Source organism: Kogia breviceps, chromosome 11, assembly GCF_026419965.1.
Source record: "Kogia breviceps isolate mKogBre1 chromosome 11, mKogBre1 haplotype 1, whole genome shotgun sequence".
Classification (NCBI taxonomy): domain Eukaryota; kingdom Metazoa; phylum Chordata; class Mammalia; order Artiodactyla; family Physeteridae; genus Kogia; species Kogia breviceps.
Window position 1 is genome coordinate 84,652,309 of NC_081320.1, and position 26,339 is coordinate 84,678,647.

Here is a 26,339-nt window from a genome sequence, read left to right on the forward strand (position 1 = left end):
ATCATGCATGTTTTGCAGGGCACTACGGCCTCCTTTCTGTTGGCCCAGAACGTTAAGTTGGCAATGCTGAGATCAGGGGTAAGATTGGGAAGAGATGCCTCAGTAAAACGGAGAAAATACTTCAATCCCATTTGCAAAATGTAGGTTTAAGTTCTGGGTAAGAATGTCCTGCCTCTTGGTGTGAACCAGCGACACCTTGGGCCTCTAACAGCTCCCCCCAAAACCACCCTGATCTGTCTGATCTGTATCACTGGCTCTGGCAGGAAAGCTCCACAAGAAGGGCAAAGGGGACAGAAAAGCAGGCATACAAGTTGCCAAACAAGGCAACCTGTGGCTGACCTCCTAGGAGAGCGAGCACGAAGGTTGCCTTGGGAGAGGGGCGGGCCAGGCAACACCCCCACCCCCCAAGCGGTACACAGGTTGGCAGGGGCAGGAGAAGAGCGCTGTGAGCCTGTGGACAGGGACCTTGCGTGGGTACCAGGCCCCCCAGCCCAGGTTCTCTCTCTAAGCCCAAGCTCTCGGTTCTCCCTCTACAGGTGGTGGAAGAAACTCAAGTCATCCTTCGAGAGTACGGCTTCCGCTTTGTGAGGAGAGGGCCCATCTTTGTGAAAGGGAAGGGGGAGCTGCTAACCTTTTTCTTGAAGGGGCGAGAGAAGCCAGCCACGTTCCCTAATGGCTCCTCGGTTACACTGCCCCACCAGGTAGTAGACAACTCCTGAATGGCCTCGAGCTCCACGAGAGTCCACACGGGAGGGAGAGTTTATATTTTGGAAACAAAGGCAGGCCTTGGGAAAGGACAAATGACCAAGTCCCAACATTCCCAAGCTGTTGAAGTGCACACTCACAGACTTTAGGTTTGAAAATCTCAAGCCTTCATTTGTTTATGGGTGTGTGAGCTCTGAGGGCGGCCATGCTATTCCTTGGTGTGCCTGCCTGTAGCTTCCCCAGAGAGTAGGGCTCTTAGGCATAGTACTGGCGTAATCCTTCCAGAGCCCTAGTCCCGACCAGCCCTCCTTCCCCCAGAGAGGCCATGGCCGCTGTAAGCAGGAATGTACCAGAGGCAGAACAAGGCTGCTGCCTTTGGGCCCCGCTGGGAGCACGGCTGGGGCAGCTCTGTCTGCGATGAGGGCTGGCAGCTGCTCTGCTCCCCAGCTAGAACTTGGAAGCAGTGCTTTTCACTCTGAAGACCTGCTTGCCTCTGTGGTCCAAGTTCCGTGAAATGGGCCTCGTCCTGATAATCTTGAAAGGTTCTTCTGGAACCCCAGTCACCTTAATGAGAGCAGAAAGTGCAATATATTTCCTTTTACCTGGTGGGAGGGAGGGAAAGGGACTTTATTTCTGAAAGAAAAATATATAAACAGATCTTCTACACTTATATTTTTAACTTTCTGTTAAAAAACACTTTCCGATATTGCCTTGCCTTTTGAGCTCTTGCTACAGTCGCGTTTGCTACTGCTTTAAAAGAGAATTTACAGGTATTGATGAAGAAGACTGTTTTATTAAAAGCTTTATTCAACTTGAATGTGGTCATTGGGAAGCTTCTGCTTGCAGCCCTCATCTGAGAAGTGCTTTGTCCTCCCTCACTGGCCCTCACCACGTACCTGGAAGGCAAGAGCTTAAACTAGGACCTTGCTCTCTTCTTAAGCTGCTGCTTTCTAAAGGGTGGTCCAAGCTGGCTTGACCAGTACGGGTGGTAATGACTCCTATTTGTGACTGGGGGGGTGGGGCGGGGTGGGAAACGGGACAGGAATTAAAACGGCACGATGACAGGTTTTTACATCCAAGCACTAGCCCTGCGTATACTCCCAAGCCAAGGAAAAAAAGCACCAGCAGAGCAGAGGCCATGGTTACAAGTGGTACCCTAACTGGACTAGGAGATGAGGAAGATACATGTACAGCCAGGGCCTGGAGCTTGCAGGAGAGGGAAGAGATAAAGGAGAGGGGTCCGCTTCCCTTTGCAGTGTGTGCCCTACTAACATGTTCTAGGAAACGACATTAGATACATGGAAGCCCGATTATTTTATCCATAGTACCTTCTCATGCCATATTCTTTGTAAAGCAGTGACCTAGAATATTCCGTTCCAAACCAAAGATTAAACACACTTCCCTTAACTATATGATTCATGTCATATCATGAACCTAGAGTGTTCTAAGAACTTTCTTTTCACAAAATACCCTCTATTACCCCACAGACCACTCTGATTTTCAGCTAAAATGTACGATCAAATCAATCTCTCAAGAAGAGATACTCTTGAGCATTATAACAAGTGACCAGGCAATCATGGAGAACAGTCCGAAAATGCCAGGGTCTACAGACTCAGACTGGTCCCTAACCATGCTAGTGAGGTGGGTGTCCGTTCTCATTGCAAGGACGGTCCCCAGGCAAGGAGTCTGAGCCTTTCAACAGCTTTCAGTTCCCAGGACCTTGCTTGCAACTGTGGTCAGTACTAGTTTACTCACTTCTGATGTTGTTCCCAATGAAAATAATATTCTAGGAGACCAGGCTCATATCCAGCTTGTCTCCTTGTCTTGCAAATGAAGCAAACACTTGATGCAGGGGCTTTGTGAAAAACAGATTTTCATGGGCTGCTCGCTGTTCTTCCCGTGTGGTGGATAATGCATCCGTCCCTAAAAAAAGAGAGAACCTATCAATCTCATTTAGTGCAACTGTAGGAATCAGAACTTGGATCACTAATATTCTGGACCCATGTAACTTTAAAAAAATTTTGGTCTGGAGCTGAGAGAGGCTTGCCCCTTATGGGTCCAATGAAATTTTGAGACCAGAAACTCTGCCCAGGGAAATCTAAAGCCTATGATGTGAAACCTGTGGCAGCTTCAAAATTTCTGCTTCCTGAAAACATTTTATCCTTTTTCTCATTATCGCTCATGTACTATGGTACATTTAACGAAAACAAAGTCACAGCAAATGTCTCAGCCACCCCTGAGAAATTCTCATTTAGAGAAGAGTCTCTGGAGAGCTAAGTATATGCTGACTTGTCATGTCTACTTGGTTTCACAGTGAAACAAGTTTTGGCTCTCTCCACCACAGTGACCCTATGACACAGCCTCATTAGCTGTCTCTCTAAGAGCGGTCTCCAATGAAAACAAATCATAAGCTGAAAGAACTCTGGCGGAGTTGGATGGAGCAAAGGAGAAAGGAAAACTAGGATAATTATGTTTACTATTTACAAAGAGGAGAGGAAAATTTGGTAGAAACAAGGAAGATATTCTTGGTATCTGTCTTCATATTTTTCTGTTCATAAACAGAAGAAAGCGTCTCAAGACGCCCAACTGATGTAGTCTGTTTCACCGTTTCAATCAACCTGAGTAACCCAGGCATATTATAATTTCTTCCTGGAGGTATCCTTCCTCTTACCTTGATAAGTAACAGTGACATCCGTTGGAAGAGTTGTCGTGAGGTCCTTATACAGCAGTCTAGCACAAAATGGGAAGGACTGGCCTTCCGGCTCCGCTTTGTAAGTAAATGACAGCAAGTTGCACAGTGAGTTTCTCTGCAAGGGCCCAGCCAGAAAGGCTGCAAAGTCACTCTAATGGGGGTGAGGATCAAAAGAGACACAAAGTATATGACAATTACAACTCCAAAGGCAGTGAGTGGTTATGACGCTTCAAACATGTCTACCAAAAACAGGGCCTATTAATTAAATCTCAGAGAAATAAATGAAGGACAGAGAAAGGCCTGAAAAAAGGACAAATGACAGAGATTTATAAGATAATTAAGAACTGCTAGCGGCCTAGAGTCTAAGTAAATGGCCAGGGGCTGGGGATAAAGGGGAGATACTATTTCTGCCAAGAACTGCATTGACATATATGGCCGAGATGCTTCATGTCTTACATTCACGTACCAATTTAAGTTTATCTGACAACCAGGCTACATATCAATTTATCTGACAACCAGGAGCTTCAGAGTCATTCCAAATGCATAAAGAGGTTTAAGAGTCACTTATTCCCTATTTGCATTCATTTCCTATCTACCTTTTTTTTCCTTTTTACCTCAACCCTAAGCTCAACTGCAACCCTAAATAGAAGGTAAGCCAGAGCTTAGGCAAAGATGGAGAGTATTCCTCTGTGGTATTTCAAGAAACCATTATTCTGCTTTGCACCTATACCCAAGATTCAGCAAGACACCCGGCACATAGTAGGTACTCTATAAATTCCTGTTGAATTAAAAGTATAGCAACTGTACCCTACCACTTTGTGAGGCGAAGGAAGAGTCAAGTACAAAAGCTTGAGAATCACCATTCATGAGTGAATAATCCCTTAACTGGCATCCATGCTTCAACATCGTCCAGAGTTTCAACAGAAGAGAAGGTGGAAAATAGCTTGTATATTAGTAAGAAACAAGCATTAGAAGGACAGTGGTCAAACTTACGGCTCAGAGTTATGAAACATTTGGAAGTACAAAAGAACATGTCCCTTTTTTTCCTTTTAAGCTTATCTGGGCTCACAAAATGCTTTATAAGATCGCAGATACCTGAAGTCGATCTGCCTGGTACTTCCTCCCAGAGTAAGCATTCAGGTACTCGCAGAGAGTGAACAGGAAGTGCTGAATATTAGTCTGTAAGTATTTTGCAGATATCTCCTCTAGGGGAATGAAGACTGGAATCGAATGGTGATGTATCTGAAGTGGTTTCTGCATGACAAGGTCCACAAAATAGGAATCCAGCAGATTCCCCTCAAAAGCAGTGCTGATGCAGACACAGACTCCTCGGCTGGTCAGTTTCCCACTGATCCCTGAGACAAACAAGACGATACCTTAAGAGATGTCAGGCAAAGGCAGTATCCTATTCATTTGTGCATCCCAGTCCCTTCAGCACTGCCTAGTTACATACATCATGGGCTCAAATGCTCGTTGAATGAAAGAGGCAACAGACTCTTTCTTCTCACTGACTCTAGCTCACTTTTGAGTCTGAGTTGATAAAACTACAGAAGAACGGTGGGAAAGAAAAAGCACCCTAAATATTAAATGACTGAGGAAGAGATTATGAACTTTTCAATTTATGCTCCTTTTTTCCTGAGTGTCAAATAATTTATGGTAGTCGCCACGTCTTCCCACAATCCTCTTATGATACAGATAATAGGTAAATAAATCCTCATTTTAATGGTGAAACAGAGACTTGAGGGGTTCAAACTATTTGACCAGTGGCATAAGGCAAGCCAGCAGTAAAGGAAGTTCTAGCACACTGTCTAGCACATGTCAAATTACTAAAAATGAACAGTCTAATAAGCCAGCCACCAATCAACCTGATGCTGCACAAAGAGGCCAATCTTGTAGGTAAAGTTGCCTATGAATAGCGTGCCAGCTTTGTGTGTGTATACTGAAGGGGGCAAAAGTCAATGTTCATGAAGTAAGTCCAGGACTTATAATACATCTTGCAAACTAACTCACTAGAGACAAGAGACCCAGACTGAAACAGGTCAGAAAAAAACTATACCTGTAAAACGATATGCCTGCAGAATGGCTTTCACGTTTTCCCGTTTTCTCTTCAAAATTTCTTGCTCAGTAATCTCTAATGTTTGGTTGGGTTCTACATTGGTAGTAGATGCTTTAACCTGCAAGATATGTAGCAGATCAAACTGGGTACAAAGGGGCATAATAGAAGTCCCATGCCCTCACCTACCTGGAAAAAATTTAAATGCAGAATATTTTTTTATTATATAATCAATCAAGAAATGCTACAGTGGCCATCCACCTGGTGCTATGAATTCACAGCAGAGGAAGAATCTTGTGGGTTACAGCGCTAGGAATCAGAAGTAGAAATTGTGCTGGTCTGGACAACAATGAATTTGGTTGGCATGGAGAGTACTGTGAGAGGAGAAAGAAAAGGATGTGAGGAAAGTCCAGGGTAAGCAAAAACAGCTGCGAAGAGGCAAGACTGGGAAAGTTGGTTTGGGTCAGACTGTGCAGGTTTTCAAGTGCCAGGATGAGAAATACTGACTCTAAGCCACACAATGCCAGATACAGCCCAGTAGGAGGTATTGGACTAACTCTCCCTCTGAGACAACTACACAAGCTGGAACAAATACCAAAGAGGAATAAGCAATCATGCAAGTAAACAAACAGAAAATGGCCCGAAGGCACTGGAGAATCACCAAAATAGCCAGATTGAAGACTAAAGATAAATGCTCTGAAGTTAGCTGGGATTTCCTGAGGTTTTCCCCCTCAGAGCATTTGCTGATTTTTATCACAAGGCATATAGGCCAAATAGAAAGCTGCAGGCTAAATTCTGTAGCAGTCTCACCATGCCAGGGACAAAAAAAACGAGATCAAGGTTACCAGAGCAGCCTTCCTGTGGGTCAAAGGGAACCCAACATTCTGCATACAACTTGCCCTCCAGGCATTTGCCAAATCCTAAACTGCATATGTGTGACTGGGTACTTAGAAACCAAAACAGAAAGAAGCTCCTGAAAGTTAAAAAGCTAAGCAGAGATTTTGGAGATCAGGGCCTGCCAAAGAAGAGGGATCTTGACAGATCTGTTTCCAACACACCCAAGCTTTCAAGTGAGGTCCCCCCACCCCTTGCCCACCAAAGGACTACATACACCCTAGGAGTAAGGGCAAACCAGAAACAGACTACCTCAACTGGATTAAGGTGATACGCCCATATGCTATCTGCCTGTCAGAAAAAAAATGAAATTATTTCTGGAGGAAGAGAACATAGTTCAGAATCCCTGTATTTTTTCATACAATACCCATCACTGAAAAAAAAATTATGAAGCGTATCAGGGAAGAGGGAACCGATGGCTGAAAACCAGGAGAAAAAAGAAGACAACAAAAGCAGATCCAGAGGGATTCAGCTATTTGAGTTATCAAGCATAGTCATTAAAATAGATTAAAAGACGGAGAACTCACACCAAAGGGCTGGAATCTATTAAGAAGTCAGATGAAAATCCTAAATCCAAAAAATACAATAACCAAAATCAGGAATTCAACAGGTTTAAAAGCTGACTGGCATAGAAAAAGTAGAAAATAGGTATATTTTCTTATCTAGATTAAAGATATAAGACATAGGTCACAATAAAAACAAAACAAAAACTCCACACTTGGGAGCCCCAGAAATAAAGGAAAGAATGAGGCAGATGCATTATTTGAAAGATACTGGCCAAATTTTCCAAATAAATGAAAAACAGCAAGTAATTAATTTAAGGAGTGCTACAAACACCAAGCTGGATGAAGAAAGAAAACCAATCCTAGCCACATTATGATATAAAACTGCTAAAACCCAAAGACAGAACCATAAAGCAGCCAGAGGGAAAAAGGCACACTACATGCAAACAATAAGACTAACATCTGACAGAAACTATGGAACTAGAAGACAATGGAAAAATGTATTTAAAGTATAAAAGAAAATAAATTTCAATCTATAATTCTATACCGAGCAAAAATACCCCTTTAAACATGAAAAATATAGTGAAATACGGTGTTTTCAGACAAACAAAAATAGAGAATTTATTTCCAGCAAATTTACACTGAGAGTAGTACCAAAAGGAACTACTTACACTGAAGGAAAATAATCCCAGATGAAAATCTGGAAATGCAGCAAGTAATAAAGAGCACTGAAAAAGGTAAATATATATATATATATACACACATATGTAACTAAAGGCATAGTGACTATACAAACAAAAGTGTTTCATACAGCTTTAAGTATATGTAGAATTAACATATGACAATAATAACATGAAAGGCTGCATATGTGGGAGAGAAAAGATGTTAGAAGGTTCTGTAATTATCCAGAAAGTGGTACAAGTACTAATCTAAAATATATTCTAGTAAGAAAAGAAAGCATGTTTTGTGGAGGATAACCACGAAAAGAATGCTAAAAGCATGTATAATTAGAAGAGTGGAATAATAATAAAAAAAATCCAAAAGGTGGAAAGAAAGGACAAAAGAGAAACAAAACAAATAATATAATAAATAATAACATGGTAGACTGAGATCCAGATATGTTAGTAATCATATTAAAAGTTCACGGCCTAAATACTTTAATTAAAAGACAAAGACTGCCAGGCTGGCTTAAAAATGTCTAACTATATGCTATTGATACTTACAAGAATAAGAGCTGTTGTAGTGATACTAATATTTAACAAAGTTGACTTTAAGAAGTTTAACTAAAAGAAAAGGGGGGGCTTCCCTGGTGGCGCAGTGGTTGAGAGTCCGCCTGCCGATGCAGGGGACACGGGCTCGTGCCCCGGTCCGGGAAGATCCCACATGCCGCAGAGCAGCTAGGCCCGTGTGCCATGGCCGCTGAGCCTGCGCGTCCGGAGCCTGTGCTCAGCAACGGGAGAGGCCACAACAGTGAGAGGCCCGCGTACCACACACACACACAAAATGTTAAAAAGAAAAGGGAACATTTCATGATGATAAAAGTTAAGTCAACCAGGAAGATATAACAATCCTAAATTTGTTTGTACCTACTATACAGCAAAATGGAATGAAAGGGAAAAAAATGTACAAATCCACAATTACAGCAGGAGATTTCAATACATTTATCCCAGTAACTGATAAAACAAGTTGACAAGTAAATTAGTGAGGATATAAAATATCTGAACATCATGATGAACATATTTGGTCTATTTGATAGAGAGAATACAGTACCCCAAAATGCAAAACCCACATTTAATGCACATGGAACATTTATCAAAATTGACCACATGCTGGGTCATGTTCTTTGATCACAATGGAATTAAGCTATAAATCAGTAACTAAAAAAATTACTAACATATCCCCCAATTTTTGGAAATTAAGCAATATATGTCTAAAACAAACCTATGGGAAAAGATATTACAATGGAAATCAAAAATATTTTGAATTGAAATGATAATGAAAACATGATATACCAAAACTTGTGGGATATAGCTAAAGCCATGTGCTATGAACTGAATATTTGTGTCCCTCAAACTTCAGAAACCTAACCTAAAGCCCAATGTGATGGTATGGTATTTGGAGGTGGGGCCTTTGGGAGGTGATTAGGTCATGATGGGGGAGCCCTCATGAATGGGATTAGTGCCCTTATAAAAGAGATGCCAAAGAGCTAGCATGCCTCTTCCGCCATGTGAGGTTACAGTGAGACCACAATCAAAGAGTCAGTTAAGTCCTCAGACACTGTATTTGCTGGTGCCATGATCCTGGACTTCCCAGCATCTAAAACTGTAAAAAATAAATACTTGTTGCTTATAAGTCATCCAGTTTATGGCACTTTTGTTATTGTGGTCCATATGGACAAAGATTCTATGCTCAGAGAGCAATTTATAACCTTAAACACATACAGGAGAAAAAAAGACTTAAAAAACAATAAGTGTTCATTCCAAGAAGCTAGAAGATATGCCATGTACACTGACTGGAAGACACAATACTATAAAGATTTCAATCCTCTCCAAATCAATATACAGATTCACTGCAATTCCAATCAAAGCTACAGGAGGTTTCTTTTTGGAAATTGACAGCCGATTCCCAAATTTATGCAAAATTCGAGGGGCCAAACAATAGCCAAGATAATTCTGAAGAAGACCTAAACTATAGGTATCAAAACTTTCAGTAATAAACCTCTGGTACTAGCACAAAGACACACAGACCATTGGCACAAAACAGAACCCAGAAATGGGCCCACAGTGGACCCAAAGATCCACTGCAATACAGTGGGAAAAGAGAGGTCTTCAAGAAGTAGTACTGGATGAACTGGATATCCATATGGAAAAAAACAAAAGAAGTATGACCTCTATTTCACACCATACACAAAAAAATGAATTTCAGAGGGACTGTAATTCTGAAAATAAAAAGTAAAATAAAGCTTTTAGAAAATAACACAGAATATCTTCATGTTCTTAAAGTTAGGTAAAGATTAAAAGGAAACAAGAACGGTAAGCATAAAGTTAGATTCCTAAAATAACACAGAATATCTTCATGTTCTTAAAGTTAGGTAAAGATTAAAAGGAAACAAGAACGGTAAGCATAAAGTTAGATTCCTAAATCAAACCTCATTAAAACGAAGACTTTCTTCTCATCACATCATTAGAGTGAAAAGGCAAGCCCGTCTTTAAAAGAAGATCTGGAATACAGATATACAACAAAGAACTCATATCCAAAATGTGTAAAGAATTCTACAATTTAATAAGAGATATACAACCCAATAAAAATTCTGCAAAAGTCTTAAGAAGTTCACAAGAGAAGATTTTCAAGTGTCCAAACAGCTACTTAAAATCATCAGTTATTAGGCGAACATGAATTAAATCCACAATGATTTACTCTCACACTCTAGAATGACAAATTTCTAAAACTGACAACACCAAGTATCGGTAAAGACGCCGAACAATGGAAACCTTATACACTATTGCTGGGAATGTAAAATTGGTACAATGAGTTTCAAATACTGTTCGACAGTATTTACTAAAGATAATCTGCATACCCTGTGACCCAGCAATTCAATAGAAAAGTATGTATTTTTACATCAAAGACGGGAACAAGAATGTTCACAGCGGCGTTATTCTTAATAGCCCCAAAGTGAAACAACCCAAATAACCCAAATGTCACCAGTAAGTACAATAAGTAAGTAAATTGTGGGATATTTCTTAAACGGAATAATTATATAGCAATATAGAAGAATGACCACAGCATGCACCAATATGAATGAACCTCACAGAGATAACATTCAACAAAAGCAGCCCGACATAACAGAGTTTATACTTTTTAAATTTATATAAAGCTCCGTAACAAGTAAAACCAATGTATAGAAACAGAAACCAGAATAGCAGTTACCTTGAGGGAAATGACTGGGAGGATTTAAGAGGGAGACCTCTGGGGAGCTGGTAGTAGGTCTACACTTTGATCTGCGTCGTACTTACCAGGGTGGGTTCATTCTGTAAAAGGATCTTGAGATTTGTGCACAACATATATACATATATGTGTGTATGTGTATACATATATATACATACTGTTTTTACTTTAATAAAAAAAGAAGGGGGGAGGGAAGAAGAGAAGAAATGGAGGAAAGGGGGAAAAGGAAGAGAGGGAGGGAAGACAAGAAAAAGAAGGCTGACCTTAACCCAGGAGCAATGAATGATTACTGACACTTTGAGCAAGGAAACTTGTAATTTAATGAAAAGTGTAGTGTTTTATGACGATTTTCTTGGCTGTGTGGATTTTATCAGAGAAGTATAAATACCAGAAGAAAACGAACTAGCAGACTGCTGCAATAATCCCGCCATCTAAATCACCTGGTAAATATTTAGGACCCATGTGGATACTACATGCTCTACAGCAGGGGGTGGGGGAGGGGCACAAAGACAATCTAAAGAAGAATTTGACAGGTTTTACTAACTGAACCTGGGCTAGAGAGAAAGCTGTAAAGAGAGAAAAGTCAAAGTTTACTGTGAGGTTTCAGGTTGGGTTATAGAAAGATGGTGCTAATGACAAAAGTACCAATGACTCAAGTTTAGCTGAGATTAAGGTAAACGGGCTCATGTCTGAGGGCAGGTTTAAGAGACTATTATGAAGAATTTGCCTGGCCCATCAGTAATGCCTGCCAACTGTTAGCTGGTATTGACATTAGCTGACTCTACAGGTTTGATCACTTGAGGGATCAAGGACTGAAATCCATCCAGTAAGACCACAGGTAAAACATATTACACAAATTTGCTAATTCCCAGATCATGTTTGTTTTTTACACTCTAGGAAAGCCTGCCAACATCGATCACCCTTCTACTCACTCTAGCTTGATGTTTCACTTCAGCCCTCAGCTTATCTCGCAGACGTCTCAGTTCATGAATCCTGGTTCCAAGAGCACTTTCCACTGCCTGTGTGCTCTGTGGCTCTTCCAGTTTTTTACGGGATCTGCTCACTTGAGTCTCTAGTCTTTCCAAGTGAGCTAAAACACCTGAAGGAAGTAAAACGGGAATTTCACAAGAAGCTAAGGATTTCTAACCCCAGGAACAGGAAGCACTTCAGGGAAGAACAGAGGGTGACCCTTTTTCCAGAACTCTGTGGTCAGCTAAACTGGAGACGTTGCCAACAATTTATAAAACAAGAGGAGCTGACAACAGAAGTCAATGATCAGCAACCTCTTAGGCCGAACACTGACCTACAAGCAGTCCCTGACCAAGACACTGTTCAAAAAGGGCATCATCTGAAAATGGCTAATCTCAGTTATCTATGATAACAGTGACCCAGGGGAAAACAGGGTCACCAAATTCAGACTCTCTCAGAAATTGTTTTCTTTAATGCAGAATTGTTTTTTGGGGTTTCACGCATGTTTTCCCAAAATGCTAATGCATAACTGGATTTAGACATCCCACAGAGGCTTGAATAAGTACTCTGAAGCTCTGAAAAGTATTAGGAGCATAGGACTATAAAGGCACACATTGAAAGGAACCGTCCACCAATATTACTGAATATCAGACAGGAAAACAAGCTCACCAACAGATAGAAATTCAGAGACAATCTCAGATCCTGAGACTGACTAAAGACCAGTATAGTAAAGGTCACAGTTTCATAATGCTAATCAACTCTAGCAGTGAAGCATTTGTGAACATTTCTTACATATTAAGACACTTGTGGGGCTTCCTTGGTGGCACAGTGGTTAAGAACCCGCCTGCCAATGCAGGGGACAAGGGTTCAAGCCCTGGTCCGGTAAGATCCCACATGCCACGGAGCAACTAAGCCCATGCGCCACAACTACTGAGCCTGCGTACCACAAGTACTGAAGCCCACGCGCCTAGAGCCCGTGCTCCACAACGAGAAGCCACCGAAATGAGAAGCCCTGCGCACCGCAACTAGAGAAAGCCCGCGTGCAGCAACGAAAACCCAACACAGCCCAAACTAACTAAATAAAATAGTTATAAAAAAAAGAGACACCTGTGCTAGATCCTTTACTTGCAAAGCATGCAAAGAATTAAAGCATTTACTATTTCCTATGCATTATGCATGTGCCAAATGCTTCACTTGAAAAGTATTAAAAGAATTACTTATCTAATTTCCACAGCCACCACCACAATGCTATTATTCATCTCCATTTTCCAGATGAAAAAACTGAGGCAGAGAAAAGTAAAATAACTTGCCCAAGGCCACAGTATTTATAATGGCAGAGCCAGGACTCCAACCCAGCTCTTCCACGGCAGTAATGCATAAATGGCTCCCCTCAAATCCTGGGAAGAGTAAAGAAAGCTCATTGGCTAGAGCTGTAGCTCTGAATATGAACGCTTAGCATACTAGGAATGCAACCTATTGGTCTAAAAAGGGATAAGAGCCTAGAATATGTGAAGTAATTTTTCCCGCTCCAATGATCTTAGCTGCCTGTCCCTTTAAGTCTTCAATGTTAGTTCCTTTCACCATCCTGCTCCCAAACAGGGCAGGTCACACATCGGTTAAAGGAGGAAAGGGCTTTCAACCTGTGCGTTGTTTGGGCAGCAGTAGTAAGGGGGGAAAGGCGACCCTTTGAATACCTCCTCTGGACTCGCCGTCTTGACTTAGAGTATTCGGCAGCTCCATCTCCTCCTCAGATTTCCAAGAGCCTTGCTAGAAAGCTGTCCAAGCACCAGTAATAGGGCTGTCCTTGGGGACAAAATAAAATGGCAAAAATCGATTCACATTCAGACAAACCTAGAGGGCAGGCACACGCAACGCAAGTACACACCCGTGCGCCCCGGACACCCCAAGTGTCGTCGCTAGTACTCCCCTTCCCTGACCCGCCCGGCCCGCTCCCTGGGTCCGAGTCGGCGGTGTCCACGTCTACCTCCCCGCCCCTGCGCGCTCCTAAGGCGCGGCGCCTCTGGTTCCTCCGGGCTTCCTTGCACACGGAAGGAGCTGTAAGAATGCCGCTCAGCCTTCCACCCTGTCACGGTCTCTTCCGCCACTGCGTCTTACTTTCCCTTATCTCCTCTCCTCTGGCTCACTCAGGCCAGGGCCGAGAATTCCCGCTTGCCTTCAAACCCAAGCCAACCAGTCCCAGCGTGCTTTGCACTTCCACCGTACAAAAACATGGCAGCGTTCAGGGCCCCTCCCTGATCCCGGCATGCATCGGGGGATAGGCCTGGCCTTTCAGTTGTGCGGGAAGATGGCGGCCGCTGGCGCAGAGCCGCAGATCCTGGTACAGTACCTGGTGTTACGAAAAGATCTATCACAGGCGCCGTTTTCGTGGCCAGCAGGCGCATTGGTAGCACAGGCTTGTCACGCAGCCACCGCGGCCTTGCACATTCACCGGGACCATCCGCACACGGCCGCTTACCTCCGGGAGCTGGGGCGCATGCGCAAGGTGGTCCTCGAGGTGAGGCCCTGGCGGAGGGGGAGGGGCCCTGGGGGGGGGAAATATCGAGACCGGAAGAGGGTGTGGTCTTGAGTCGGAGGGCCTAACTTCATGGAGTGGGTGTGGCATTAGTGGGGAGGGGCATTTGACTTATAAGTTTTGGTAAGGGTCCTGGGGCTTGAGCTATCGCCCCGGGAGCCTTATCTTGACTGGGCGGGGCCTGACGGTGTGACGAGTGGACATCGGGCCCGTTATAAATGCTTCCCGCACCCCTTCGGTCTTACCTGCGTCCCTCTTAAACAGATGCCTGTGAGGGCGGAGGCTGGTGGAGCGACACCCGCCTTTCTACCTGTGCACTGCGCCGGCTTTTTAATGGCTGCGCAGAAAAGTACTGTTCCTTATTGCAAGTGAAGTCAAACTGGAGCATTTACCTGGTTCTGACGCCAAATTATTTGAAAATAAATGTGAACCCTAGTATAATTTGAACCTAGCATCAGAGGTAAGGTTTTTACAGATAGCCAAACAGATCTTACCCTTACCTTCTGTCAATTCTGCCTCTAGAAATGTATCCTAAGAAAATAGCAAGATGCACCCAAAGAGCGTTGTACAAGGATAGGAACATTTTATAATAGTAAAAAAAAGTGGAAATCACTGAATTTCCAGTACGATGAATTGTTTAAACTTATGCCCTTATAATGGATTATTATGAAACTAGCATAAATCATGTTTTTGGAGCATATTAACCTGGCAGGGAAGAGTGCTCATGATGCGATTCTAATTGAACTATATATTCTACATACAAAGTGATCCAGATTTTGAAAGTAAGAACTAAGAAAATATATCCAAATATTAAGTAGTGAGTGGATAGTGGAATTTTGGTTATTTTGTAATGCTTCTCTATTTTTTTTTTTAGTTTCCTACATTAAGCACACATTTTATAATGAAAAAAATATTGCTTTCATTTTAAAGCAATTTTCTTCTCATTATAAAATTTATTTATTTTAATAAGTAAACCTGGGGTGGAGGGGTTGGGTAATTCCTTCTTGGCCAGCTGGCAAACCTAGAGGGCAAAAGCAGATCATTTTTCAAGAGAAAAATTGCTATTGGGTAATGAAACATTAAACTGTAAACTGTAGGAAAATGTCTTGAGAATCGATAAGTAGGCAGAAAAGAAACAGATAGCTTTTTCCTTTAGATTCTTTTTATAGGATTTTATAGGAAGGCTTCAAGAAATCATGTAGTTCAGACATCTCCCACTCCCTTGCTTTCAGGCAGATAAAACATTTACCCTTCTTCTCAGATGAGACATCTGAAGCCCACAGAGATTAAGTGACTCCTGTGAGTTTAAAAGACATGATTCTGTTGTTAGCTATGACTCAAGAAAGGGACGTAGGAGTCACCACTGTAAATAAAGGTGGTGCTGTAGCCATAAAGACCAATAAAATCTAAGACAGTGCCAAGATTAACTCCATTTACTGGGTGCTTTGTGTCAGGCACAGATCTGAGCCTGATTTCATTGAATCTCACTACTACTAGGAAGCATTATCATCCCACTTTACAATGGGGACACAAAGGTTCAGCTAAGTCACATAACTTATCAAAGAGCACACAAATCAGTAAGTGGTAGAGCAAGGGTTTGGACTCACTCTAACTTGTACTGTGCTGCTCCTGGTGCTGAAGAAGGAGGGAGGGGAAGTCAATGCATTCTTCTTCAGCATGCCCAAAGGACTCAGTAGATTAAGAGTGGCAATCCCAGCATCCTCTAATTTGATAAGACAAACCTCTAGTTAAATTAGTGGCTTCTGCCTTGATAGGCAAAAATATATATACCTTATGCAACATAACACACTAAGTATCTTTATTTTCTGAGTGATAGCTATACTATTTCCTGTAATGGGATTCAGCATGGGTGATAAAGATGATGAGAAACAATTTCAGAAGGACACTAGAGAATAGTTTGCCCACGCTTGAGTTAAAAACTGGGAACTATCCTGGCAGAAAGAAAATCCTTCTAGGTTTGTGTGGACTAGGGTGGAAGTAGGAGGGAGGTGGAGGTGATGTGATTTTAGAAATCCTTCCAGTAGTCAGCTCTTAAAGTCAGAGCTGGCTGAGGGATTAGGGATGCTGTTGAGGCACCAGAACTAGAAAATGTGTAGCGCGTAATTACTGACAATGCATCCCCACCCCCTCTCCACCCCTTCAGAGAGTGAGTGGCAAATGGAGCAATGAAGCTCTTGTTTCTAGAGACATGCTATGCTCTACAGTTCCTTCTTTGGTAGAGCTGTTCCTCCAGTTTCAGTTAAGAGGAGCTCCCCTCCATACTTCTTTTTTTTTTCCTTTGCCTTTTGTCATTTACTAAATGGGCTTTTCAGTCTGTGTTCTGCTCCTTGTAGGCCCCAGATGAGACCACCTTAGAGTTGCTGGCAGAGACGCTGCAACAGAAGAACATTGACCACAAGCTGTGGGTGGAGCAGCCAGAGAACATCCCCACTTGCATTGCACTCCGTCCCTACCCCAAGGAAGAAGTGAACCAGTATTTGAAGAAGTTCCGATTGTTCAAATGACTGAAGTTATCGATTGCTTTGATATGTTTGAATATCAGCTGGATCCAGAAACTGCAGGCTGTCCATCCCTAAGCACCGTGTACTCCTTTCAGTGGCAATTCCCTTCCCTTTAAATTATGACAGTTTCTTGAGGGTCAAAACATGTTCATATTAAAGTTGTCATTAATAAGTATTTTTAATTATTTATAAGTTCAGATGGGGAAAGTAGATGAGTAGCATTATCATCTATGGGTCATTGCTCAAATAGAAGATTTGGTTAGGCTCCTATATAGGGATCAAGGAAATACCCTTACTTTTTTGTTAGGAATAATAGAGTTCTTCCAGTTACCCAGGTTTAAAACTTTTCCTTTGAATTCCCTCTTTTATTTTTTTTTTGAGGTACGGGGGCCTCTCACTGTTGCGGCCTCTCCCGTTGCGGAGCACAGGCTCCGGAAGCGCAGGCTCAGCAGGCATGGCTCACGGGCCCAGCCGCTCCGCGGCATGTGGGATCTTCCCAGACCAGGGCACGAACCCGTGTCCCCTGCATCGGCAGGTGGACTCTCAACCACTGTGCCACCAGGGAAGCCCTAAATTCCCTATTTCTTACTCACATCCAGGTATTGTTATCATTGAATCTTTGACACCATCAACTTTAAGATACACCATTATTTTACGTGTTGTTAAGAAAGAAGAAATGCTGCCAATTAAGTTGAAAAATGTAATTTCATTTCAAAGATGTTAAAATTTAATAAAATATGTCAGGTACTACATCTATTTTCTTATAGTTTTCAGTGCCACCACCCTGAATCAGGCTCGCATTTTGCTCACGAGTGTCCCACTGCTCTGCTCACCTAGCGTATCCTGGTTACGAGGCAGCAAGCGTTCTGCCACCAGGTTCATATATTGATAGGATCACTGAGCACCCTTTTCAGTATAGGCTCCAACTTGCCCAGGAATAAAGTCAAGATTCCTTAGCTTAGCCCTCAGGCCCTCCATGTTTATATTTCCTACCTACCTTTTTAGGTGAATCTTCTATTCCCTTATCCAAACTTGATGTATCAGTGAAGACTCCAGTTGCTGCCCTCTAGTCTCTGGCCTGGGAGTCGAATGTTAGTACTCTCCCCCTCCCTTTCCTGCCTCTGGACTGAAACTTTGTGGCTCAAGTGCTATCACTGTCACAAAGTCTTACGCAGCCAAAAATGATAGCTCCCTTCTCTGAACATCTATTATAACACTGTTGAGTACTTAAAATATTTCTATAAACATTTGGAGACATCTACTGAAATTGTTTGGACATCTGTGAAGCGAAGTTTATAAAGGGTCATTTGTTCAACAGATATCTGTTGCATGTCTACTGTGGCAGGCTGTACTAAGAGCTGAGGATACAAAGATGAATAAAAGTTTTTGCCCTCAGGTAGTTAAGAACCTAGTGAGAAGACAGATATAGAGATATTAATACAGAGAGAAATGTACAAGGTAAAGTGGGTACACTTCCCCCCACCCTCTAGATACCAAGACTGCCAAGCTACTAGATAGGAAGATATTCCTTTATAAGAGGTGGTTCACTTGAAACTAGGAGAGTTGATAGGTTCTCCCAGGGAGAACTGGTAGAGTGCTGGTAGAGTCTCAAGGGGGAGAGAGCAATCAAGGGCAGCACAGAATTTCACTAAATAAGAAATGAAAACATTTAGCAATTGGGAATATGTTGATTAACTTGGTGAAAGCAGTTTAAATAGTATATGAGGTGGGAATCAGATTGGAACCTATCGACAAGAATGGGAGGGGAGGTAAGAGGTGGGGATCATTTTAAGAAGCTTGAATGGGAGGAGAGGGGACAATGGGGGCTGGAAAGGTGAATGCTGGGTCCCAAAGGGGAATTTTCTTAGATGCTTGAGCAAGTTAATAGGTGAGAAGGAGGAGAAGGAGAAGGAGAAGAGACATTGAAGTTACTAAATAGAATAACTGATAAAAGAAGTTCAGGAAAAAATTAGAATTGGTAGGGTCAAGGGTGTAGGAAGGACAGGCCTTGAACAGAGAGAGAGAGAAAAAAACCTTTTCTGAGACTAGAGGAAAGGAAGTGGGGAAAAGGTATGAATATACATAAGTTTATAGTGGAAGAAATACCTGTTGACTTAATTTTCTTCTACGAAGCAGGAAGCACATAGCCTTTCACAACACTGAACAAACTTACTGAGCACTGTATTACACGGCGTAACACAGTGGTTAAAGTTCAGACTCTGGTAGCAAACAGCCTGAGTCCAAATCCTGGATCTCGTATATTTCAGCTGTGTGGCCTTGGGCAAGTCACTCAAGTTCCTTGAGCCTCAGGACCTTCATCTGTACAACAGGGATTTACAGGAGTGCTATGTGGATTAGATGTGTCAGTATGTACAAATCCCTTGGAACAATGCTGGGGCACTTTGTGCTAGAACCTGAGCATAAAAATGTAAGACATGGCCCTTAAGGAGCTTTCCTTAAGGGAAAGCCATGAGTCATGTAAGCCAGCCTAATTCCTTTTCTGCTAGGGAGTGATGCCATCCACTCCCTGCTACTTCCATTCAAGACAATTAGGAAAACGTTTCCAAATGAAACTGTATTTTTTTAAATGTTATTTTTAAAAATTCAAATTCTGCAGTAAGACAGTGAGAAAGCCAGAGAGAGATGAGTGTCTACACAGCTGGGAAATAACAGTTCTGGTAAATCCCTAAAGCCGGGAGCACAAATAGCATAAATTTCTACCCAAGTGAGGAAAGGACAGGCACTCATGTGCTGATCCAAGTGAGAACAAGACAGTAGCAGGGAAGTGGCAGATTTTATTAGAATCAGCTAAGCTCATTATCATCTGAACTAGATCAGTTGTTCTCAAAGCATAGTCCCTAGATCAGCATCACTTGGGTACTTGTTAGAAATATAAATTCTCAGGCCCTACCCCAGACCTACTGAATCGGAAACTCTGGTGTTATCTAGAAGCAGCCTGGTCCCACGAGGCAGGCAACCTATAAAGTGTACAATATACGTGTGTGATTTAGAATCAACATATTAGGATAGTGTATGATGTGCTTACAGGAAGGAGTCAAGATGGAGAGTAAGAATCTGGTACTAAGTACACTATACCTGGCCTTGTACACCAAATTTGCAAAAAAACGGCTCCTCCAATGGAGCAAAGTCTGTGCTGCAAGACCTAGAATAGGGGACAAATCCTTGAAAAAGAGTCTCCTATGCTTTGGTAAGTTTCTTACATGTGAAAAAATATTTTATTATGAACAAAGTGCTTCCATATGTGTTAATCAATCCTGACAGTTTTGTGATGCAGGCAGTCTTGTCTCAAGGTTACTGATTCAGAAAGGCTTTGACTTGCCCAAGATCAAAGTCAGTGGCAGGACTGGGATTGAAAATCAGGTCTTTTGTCAGTCCAATTTTCTCTTAACCTCTCATAGCTGGTTACTCATCTGATTTTCAGCCATCTAGATACTAGTTAGAGAGTGGTTTGAAAAGGGGTCACGAGTAGTTCAAGCGTTCGGAAGCTGTATCTTCCATTTTAAATTGGTTAATTGACATTCTGGATTATAAATCAGTCTCCTGTGACTATGAGCTGTGTGACTCAATACCCTAGGGACCAATTATAAGTGGCTGAGCTGACAAAATTGAGCTTTTGAACTTGTAAAGCTGAGGATCAACACCTAGGTCATAGCTTCTCATGGGGCTGGCAGATGCAGAGGGCTCCCCCTAGAGGGGCACGTTAAAGTCTCATTTTATTGTTGTTTAATCAACATATCTTCCCCACAGGTTCTGAGATGCCATCCTATGGGTGTGCACTGCTTCCTGGTTGAGAATAATGGCAGTGGTGAACCACTGTTACTGATGAGAAGGTGTCAGTGTGGAAAAATGGCTGAGAACCACGAACCACTGCTCTCGGCTACCATGAGCTCACAAGTTTTAGCTGTCCTCTGAGGTCAAGTTAGCATAGCCCCAGCTTCTCCTCTACTTTGAGATCTAGGTAGGGTAGGTCTTAAAAGCTGGCCTAAGTTTTAGCTTTGGGGGCTTTGCAAGGGCCAAAAAAGTGGCACCCAAGTTCTGAGCCTAGGTTTTTGAGAAATAAGATAAAAAGCAGGTGATGAAACAAAATATCACTTTTATTATCAATAGGTTAGATGATAGAGCTTTATGTGATAGCCTGAATGGGCTTGCTAATTTCCTGTCCTGTTACGAAAGTCATTCCTTCCTACTGGTCACATGGAGGAGAGAGAGAAAGAATAAATCCCCCACATTCAATCTATCAAGCTTTGATTAGTTCCACCCAAATGAGAAACATGGACCCAAAGCAATCAGCCACCAAGTTATAGGCTATTCATTCAAACTGCATGAAGAAGAACAAGGGGTGGAACAATAGACTCCATAGGAGCATTATGTTTATTAAACTCACTCTGTAAAGGAAGAAGTGGGGATAAGGCATTCCACCTCCTCCCCAGCATTGGATGTAAGGAATTCTGAAGAAGTACTAATGATCCAAGAGGAAGACTGTTCTGGCAACAGGTACAAGATGTACTTGCTGGGAATGGGGAGGAAAGTTGGGACATCAGTAAGGAAGCTGTGTGAAATAATCAAGGCACAAGACTGATGATGTGGTTACAAAATGAAAATTGAGCCATAAGAAATATGGTGTTACTTCCTTATGGTATAAACAGAAAGAGCAAGGCAGGTGACAGTCCCAGAAGACTTGAGATTAAGGCTGAAGTCTGCTACTTAATGGCTATGCAATTTTGCTTCAGTTTCCTTATCTGTGAATAATTCCTAACAGGAATTAATCAATTCAAATTTAAGGATCAATTTAAACAATACCCTACAAAAGCACTATATATCTATCACCACCACAGACAATTTAGTCTCTTTCAATGCAATCATTATACTCAATGTTTTTTTCTCATTTTATTGCATTATGGAGAGGTCAGTTCAGGTCCTTGCACTGGCTAGGACCTGTAGTACAATACTAGCGGTGTTTATAGGTATACCTGACTTGCTATTATTGACTACAATGGGAATGCTTTTAAATCTTCACTGTTAGGTATGTTAATTTGTTGAAAGTTTCAGCAAATTCTTTGTATCAGATTAAGGAAGCTCCCTTCTGCCACTGGTTTGCTAAATCTAAAAAATTCATATGTGGTTTTTTTTTTTCATTTACTGAGATGATCATATGGGTTTTCTCCATTGTTACTGTGGTGATTTGCAGTGTAAGACTTCAAATACTGAAGCATCTTTGTTCCTGGAATAAACCCTACTTTGGCATGATTATTTAATATGAGGGAGATGGCCTAGTTAAGAGACCTGGGTTCCAGTTACCTTTCAGTCTCATAGCTTTAAAAGCCAATTTATATACTGATGACTTCCAAATTTGTATCTTTAGCCCCAACTACCCCCTAAATTTCAGCCGCGTCTGTATCCAATAGATTTGACATCTCCTCCTCTTGGATGTCTAATAGGAATCTCAAACTTATCATGACAGAAAATAAATTAAACCTGCCTCTTTTCCCCATCTCTGTTAATGGAAATTCCATCCTTCCAGTTGCTCAGGCCAAAAACCTTGGAATTGTTTTTGATTCTTCGCTCACTCCACATCTGATATGTCAGCAAATACTGTTGTCTCTACTTTTAAAATACATCCAGAACCTCACCACTTCTCACAATATCCACTGCTACAATTCTGGTCCAACTCATCTTCTCTCAGCTGTACTATTACAATAGGCTCCTACAGGTCTACCAGCTTCTGCATTTGCCTTCTCCACAACTATTTTCAACACAAAATCCCGAGTGATCCTTCCAAAACCCAAGTAAGATCAGGTCACTCCCCTGCTTAAAATCCTCCAATGGCTCGCCATCTCAGAGTAAAAGCCAAAGTTCTTACATTGGTCTACAGGGCCCTACGCCATCCTGGCCCTCATTACCTCTTTCACTTCATCTCCTACAATTCTCTGCATTCATTCTGCTCCAGCCTCAAGACTTTTGCACCTCCGCCTAGAAAGCTCTTTCTCCATATTTTCACTCAAATGTCCCCTTCTCTGAAGACCTGACTTTCCTGTTTTAAACTGCAACCACTCTCCTCCAGTAGTGTTCTCTATCCCTCCTTCCCTACTTAATTTTTCTTCATAGCACTAATCTTCTGGCACACCACATATTTTGTTCATTTGTCAGTCAACCTTCATTAGAATGCAAGCTCCATGAGGGCAAGGATTTTCATTTTCTTCATGGATGTAGCCCCAGTGCCTGGGAAATACTAGGTATTAAATGAATACCTGTTGACTGAAAATATATATGTTGTTATTACTATTACATTAAAATATTCATTCTTTAACGTAGCTATTGTGCAATGTTTTAAAAGACAAACCCTTAAGTCTAAAGATTCCCAAGACTAACTACAACTTACTTTTTGACGTGGAAAGAGTGATTGAAGTCACCTCGTTATCTGGGGTTATAAAAATTACATATCAAAGGCTGATTTAAAAACCTAGAACTAGTCCATTATACTAATCTTTCTACTTTCACATACACGTGAAAATGTTCTTAAAAAGCTTTAAAAAAGTTTTCAAGAGAAGGTAGGATGAAATTTTAAAGCCGAGGCTTAGACGTGCATGAGTCTTTAAACAGAGCATTTTCTATGTAGAGCCTTTTTCCCAGTTGGTTTTGGTTGAACTTTAAAAGTCTAGCTTACTAATTAATTACCATTTAAAACACAATTGCTAACATCAGAAGAATGTTAAAAAGCAAAGCTAATTTTAAAAAATTAATACTTATTTTATAAAAGTTTGCAAGTTAAAAAGGACAATGAATAGGTAATATGCAGCCTAAAATTTAGTACAGGCAGGTGTATGATAAATTACTTTAGATTTGAAAACAAACAAAGCAGAACTGAGCAGGGCTGGCTCTTCAGGCATGAGGAAAATTCCAGGTAGGACATTTGTTCTGTTAGAGGAAGGTCTTCCTGCTCATTGACCTTTGCCATCTGTCTTACTTTCCAAGTTAAGTCACTCAGTTTCCAGAAGCACTGGTTTTAAAGGCCAATTAGAAATTTCACAAAAAGCTATCTTATTCTTGTTCAATTTCATCATGAATCACTTCTCAGTGGCATTATATTGTAGGTGAAAGATTAGTAGGACATTCTATATACTCACTTTGGGAAGGAAAACCAGAAGGGACTGTCTCTCCTGATCTGCCTTTTTCTATTTTCTCATTAAGTGTAGTCAATCCAATCAGCTGATCTTCAGTGGGGAAGTAATTTCTGAGGAAAGTAAAGGGTTCAACAGCAGCATGTATCATCAATAAATATAAAGCTTGAGCGTGTAAGTAATGAAGTACTACTTCTGAGTAACTTATATGTGCATTAATTTTTTTAGACACGGTCCTTTAAAAAATGGAAGTAATAAAGATAACTGCTAATGTTCTGTAAATTCTCCAAATATGTAGAGGCTCACATTTCATGAAAAAAAGAAACAATCATCATGATAGAATCATCTTGTCTTGAACTCTTGGATACTTTGCAACCTTCCATTAGCTTAACAATCCAGACTCTAGGAAGACAACTCAGCACCTGGTCTATCAGCTCGTTTCTCTTATTTAAAATACTGCTTCTGCATCTATTTCTTCAATCAGCAGTTGATAGTCTACTATGCGGAAGGCACTGAGGGGGTAAAAAGAGAGATGTGAACCTCATCTTTAAGAAGCTTACAATTTGGTGGAGAGAAACGTGTACATATAGCCAAGTGCCTAATGGAGGCCCCAACACTGCACAAGGCAGTACAGAAGAGGGGACTAATCTAAGTGTGGGGTCCAGGGAGGGCTTCTTGGAAAGGGCATCTAAACTGAAGCCATGAGCAGAAATAGAGACACAGATGTAGAGAACAAACGTATAGACACCAAAGCGGAAAAGTGGCGGTGGGGGGGGTGGGTGGGATGAACTGGGAGACTGGGATTGACATGTAGACACTCACATGTATAAAATGGATAACTAATAAGAACCTGCTGTATAAAAAAACAAAATTCAAAAATTCAAAAAAATAAAAATAAATTTAAGCCACGAAGGATGAGTAGTGAGGAGAAAGGAGGAGCATTATGGGTTGGGGGGAAGAGAATGAATGTGGCAATGGAAGTGGGAACACAGATAGTAAATCCAAGAATAAAGGCCAGATCAATGTGGCAGGAACATTTGTTTAGAGAGGGTGTAGAGGGTCATGAAGCTTAAAAGGCAGGTAGATTTCAGATCAACTGTAGGCAAGAATTCGTCACCAACAGATTTTGAAGGTTATGTTTACAGAGACTTCTCTGATGACCGTGTGATGGATGAATGTAAAAGGCATGAAGGTAGTTACTATAATCACCCCCACCATAAAAAGTCTGGAATTCGATCTCTGATCAATAGGCTTAGAAAAGAGAAGACAGCTATGAGGCATTACAAAAGACAACTTTTTGCAATTCGGTAATATGAGTAGGGGGCAGTTGTTGAAAAGGACCACTAACAGAATGATGATACAATTAATTCAGGTAAGGGACAAAGAAGCTGTTTGTGGAGGGATAAGTTGTTTGGTTTGGGGCTTAAGTTTGAGGGGCTGAGTGTGGGGTGGGAGCCATCCACGTGGTAATGTTCACCAGTTGGAAATTAAGAGACTGGATCTTTAAGAGAGATCTTGGCTAGAAGAGTGGACTTTAGATGCATATAAATGTAAGCAGTACTGGGTTCAAGGGAAAAGATGAAATTGTTCAGGGAGAGTCAGGGACTTGCTTGAGAACTATTATCCTCACACAAATTTAAAATACAAAAAAAAAAAAAAAAAAATCAGTACTTTAACACATTCAAAATTAGTGCCCAGGTTTTATTTTCAAAATGGAAACCCCTATAAGCTTTTAAGGAACTTAAATTCTAGAGAAAAACTTTTAACTCATCAGGATTCCTAGTCTTTATGTGTCACTCTGTCCAAGGGTGCTTTTATCTTTAATAGTTGAATTGGGCAGTGGAAACAATGGCAGGTTTCATCACAAAGCCCAAGGATAGACTATTGGGTCTGGCACTTACCAGCCCCCTGACCATTCATCTGAGCTTCAGTTTCACCATCTGTAAGATGGCACTATGACCTATTCTAATTGCTTCATAGGATTTTGAAGATCAAATGACATACTGTATGTGAATGTGCTGTACAAACTAAGAAATTATTAGCACAAGAGTATTAGCCTAGCATATTGCCTGGCAGAGTAGAAATGGAAAGTATTTAACTGATTATAATAATGTCCATTATTAGGAAGGAGGCAGCTTCAGGCAAGTGTCTCTGTACTTCACACACTTCCTATCACAGTGTCTGTACTGCAACAGCTCATCAAAAATGGCATAAGTACTGAAAACTTAGTCTACAGTTTTCTGTTTTATTCTGTACCTTAGGACCTCTGGGCATTGGAGTGGGAGGAAAACCTGATGAAACAGCAATTATTCCTTTTAACATTTTAATTCTTTTCTCAAGCCAACGTCTCGCGTTTGCTACAAATACCTCTAGACACTGCTTAG

The 26,339-nt window shown here is 41.5% G+C and overlaps 3 protein-coding genes across 11 annotated transcripts in view; 2 read left to right on the forward strand and 1 right to left on the reverse strand.

Annotated features, from left to right (window-relative positions):
* ADCY3 (adenylate cyclase 3) overlaps positions 1 to 1,516 on the forward strand; it is a 90,294-nt gene extending 88,778 nt beyond the window's left edge. For both annotated transcript variants that reach the window (XM_067007998.1, XM_059079171.2), the window contains exon 22: positions 537 to 1,516. In XM_067007998.1, coding sequence (XP_066864099.1) covers positions 537 to 719 — 183 coding nt within the window. In that variant the 3' untranslated portion in view covers positions 720 to 1,516. The remainder of the gene's footprint in view (positions 1 to 536) is intronic.
* Positions 732 to 14,289, reverse strand: CENPO (centromere protein O). Of its 8 annotated transcripts, none has more exons than XM_067008002.1 (9): positions 14,109 to 14,199; positions 13,549 to 13,564; positions 13,456 to 13,509; positions 11,725 to 11,891; positions 5,454 to 5,571; positions 4,493 to 4,752; positions 3,377 to 3,548; positions 2,461 to 2,628; positions 732 to 1,307 (listed from the first exon to the last, which is right to left on the reverse strand). In XM_067008002.1, the coding sequence occupies exons 3-8, from the start codon at positions 13,499 to 13,501 to the stop codon at positions 2,492 to 2,494; spliced, it is 900 nt and encodes a 299-aa protein (XP_066864103.1). In that variant the 5' UTR covers positions 13,502 to 13,509; positions 13,549 to 13,564; positions 14,109 to 14,199; the 3' UTR covers positions 732 to 1,307; positions 2,461 to 2,491. The 8 variants fall into 8 exon arrangements, with proteins under 8 accessions (XP_066864103.1, XP_066864102.1, XP_066864105.1 ...); XM_067008001.1 differs by lacking the exon at positions 14,109 to 14,199 and adding an exon at positions 13,877 to 13,965; XM_067008004.1 differs by lacking the exon at positions 13,549 to 13,564 and having other exon boundaries at positions 13,456 to 13,524; positions 14,104 to 14,278.
* PTRHD1 (peptidyl-tRNA hydrolase domain containing 1) lies at positions 13,990 to 16,988 on the forward strand. Its single transcript, XM_059079230.2, has 2 exons — positions 13,990 to 14,276; positions 16,649 to 16,988. Exons 1-2 carry the CDS (start codon positions 14,025 to 14,027, stop codon positions 16,817 to 16,819), a joined length of 423 nt encoding a protein of 140 aa, XP_058935213.1. The 5' UTR covers positions 13,990 to 14,024; the 3' UTR covers positions 16,820 to 16,988.
* The last annotated feature ends 9,351 nt before the right edge of the window (positions 16,989 to 26,339 follow it).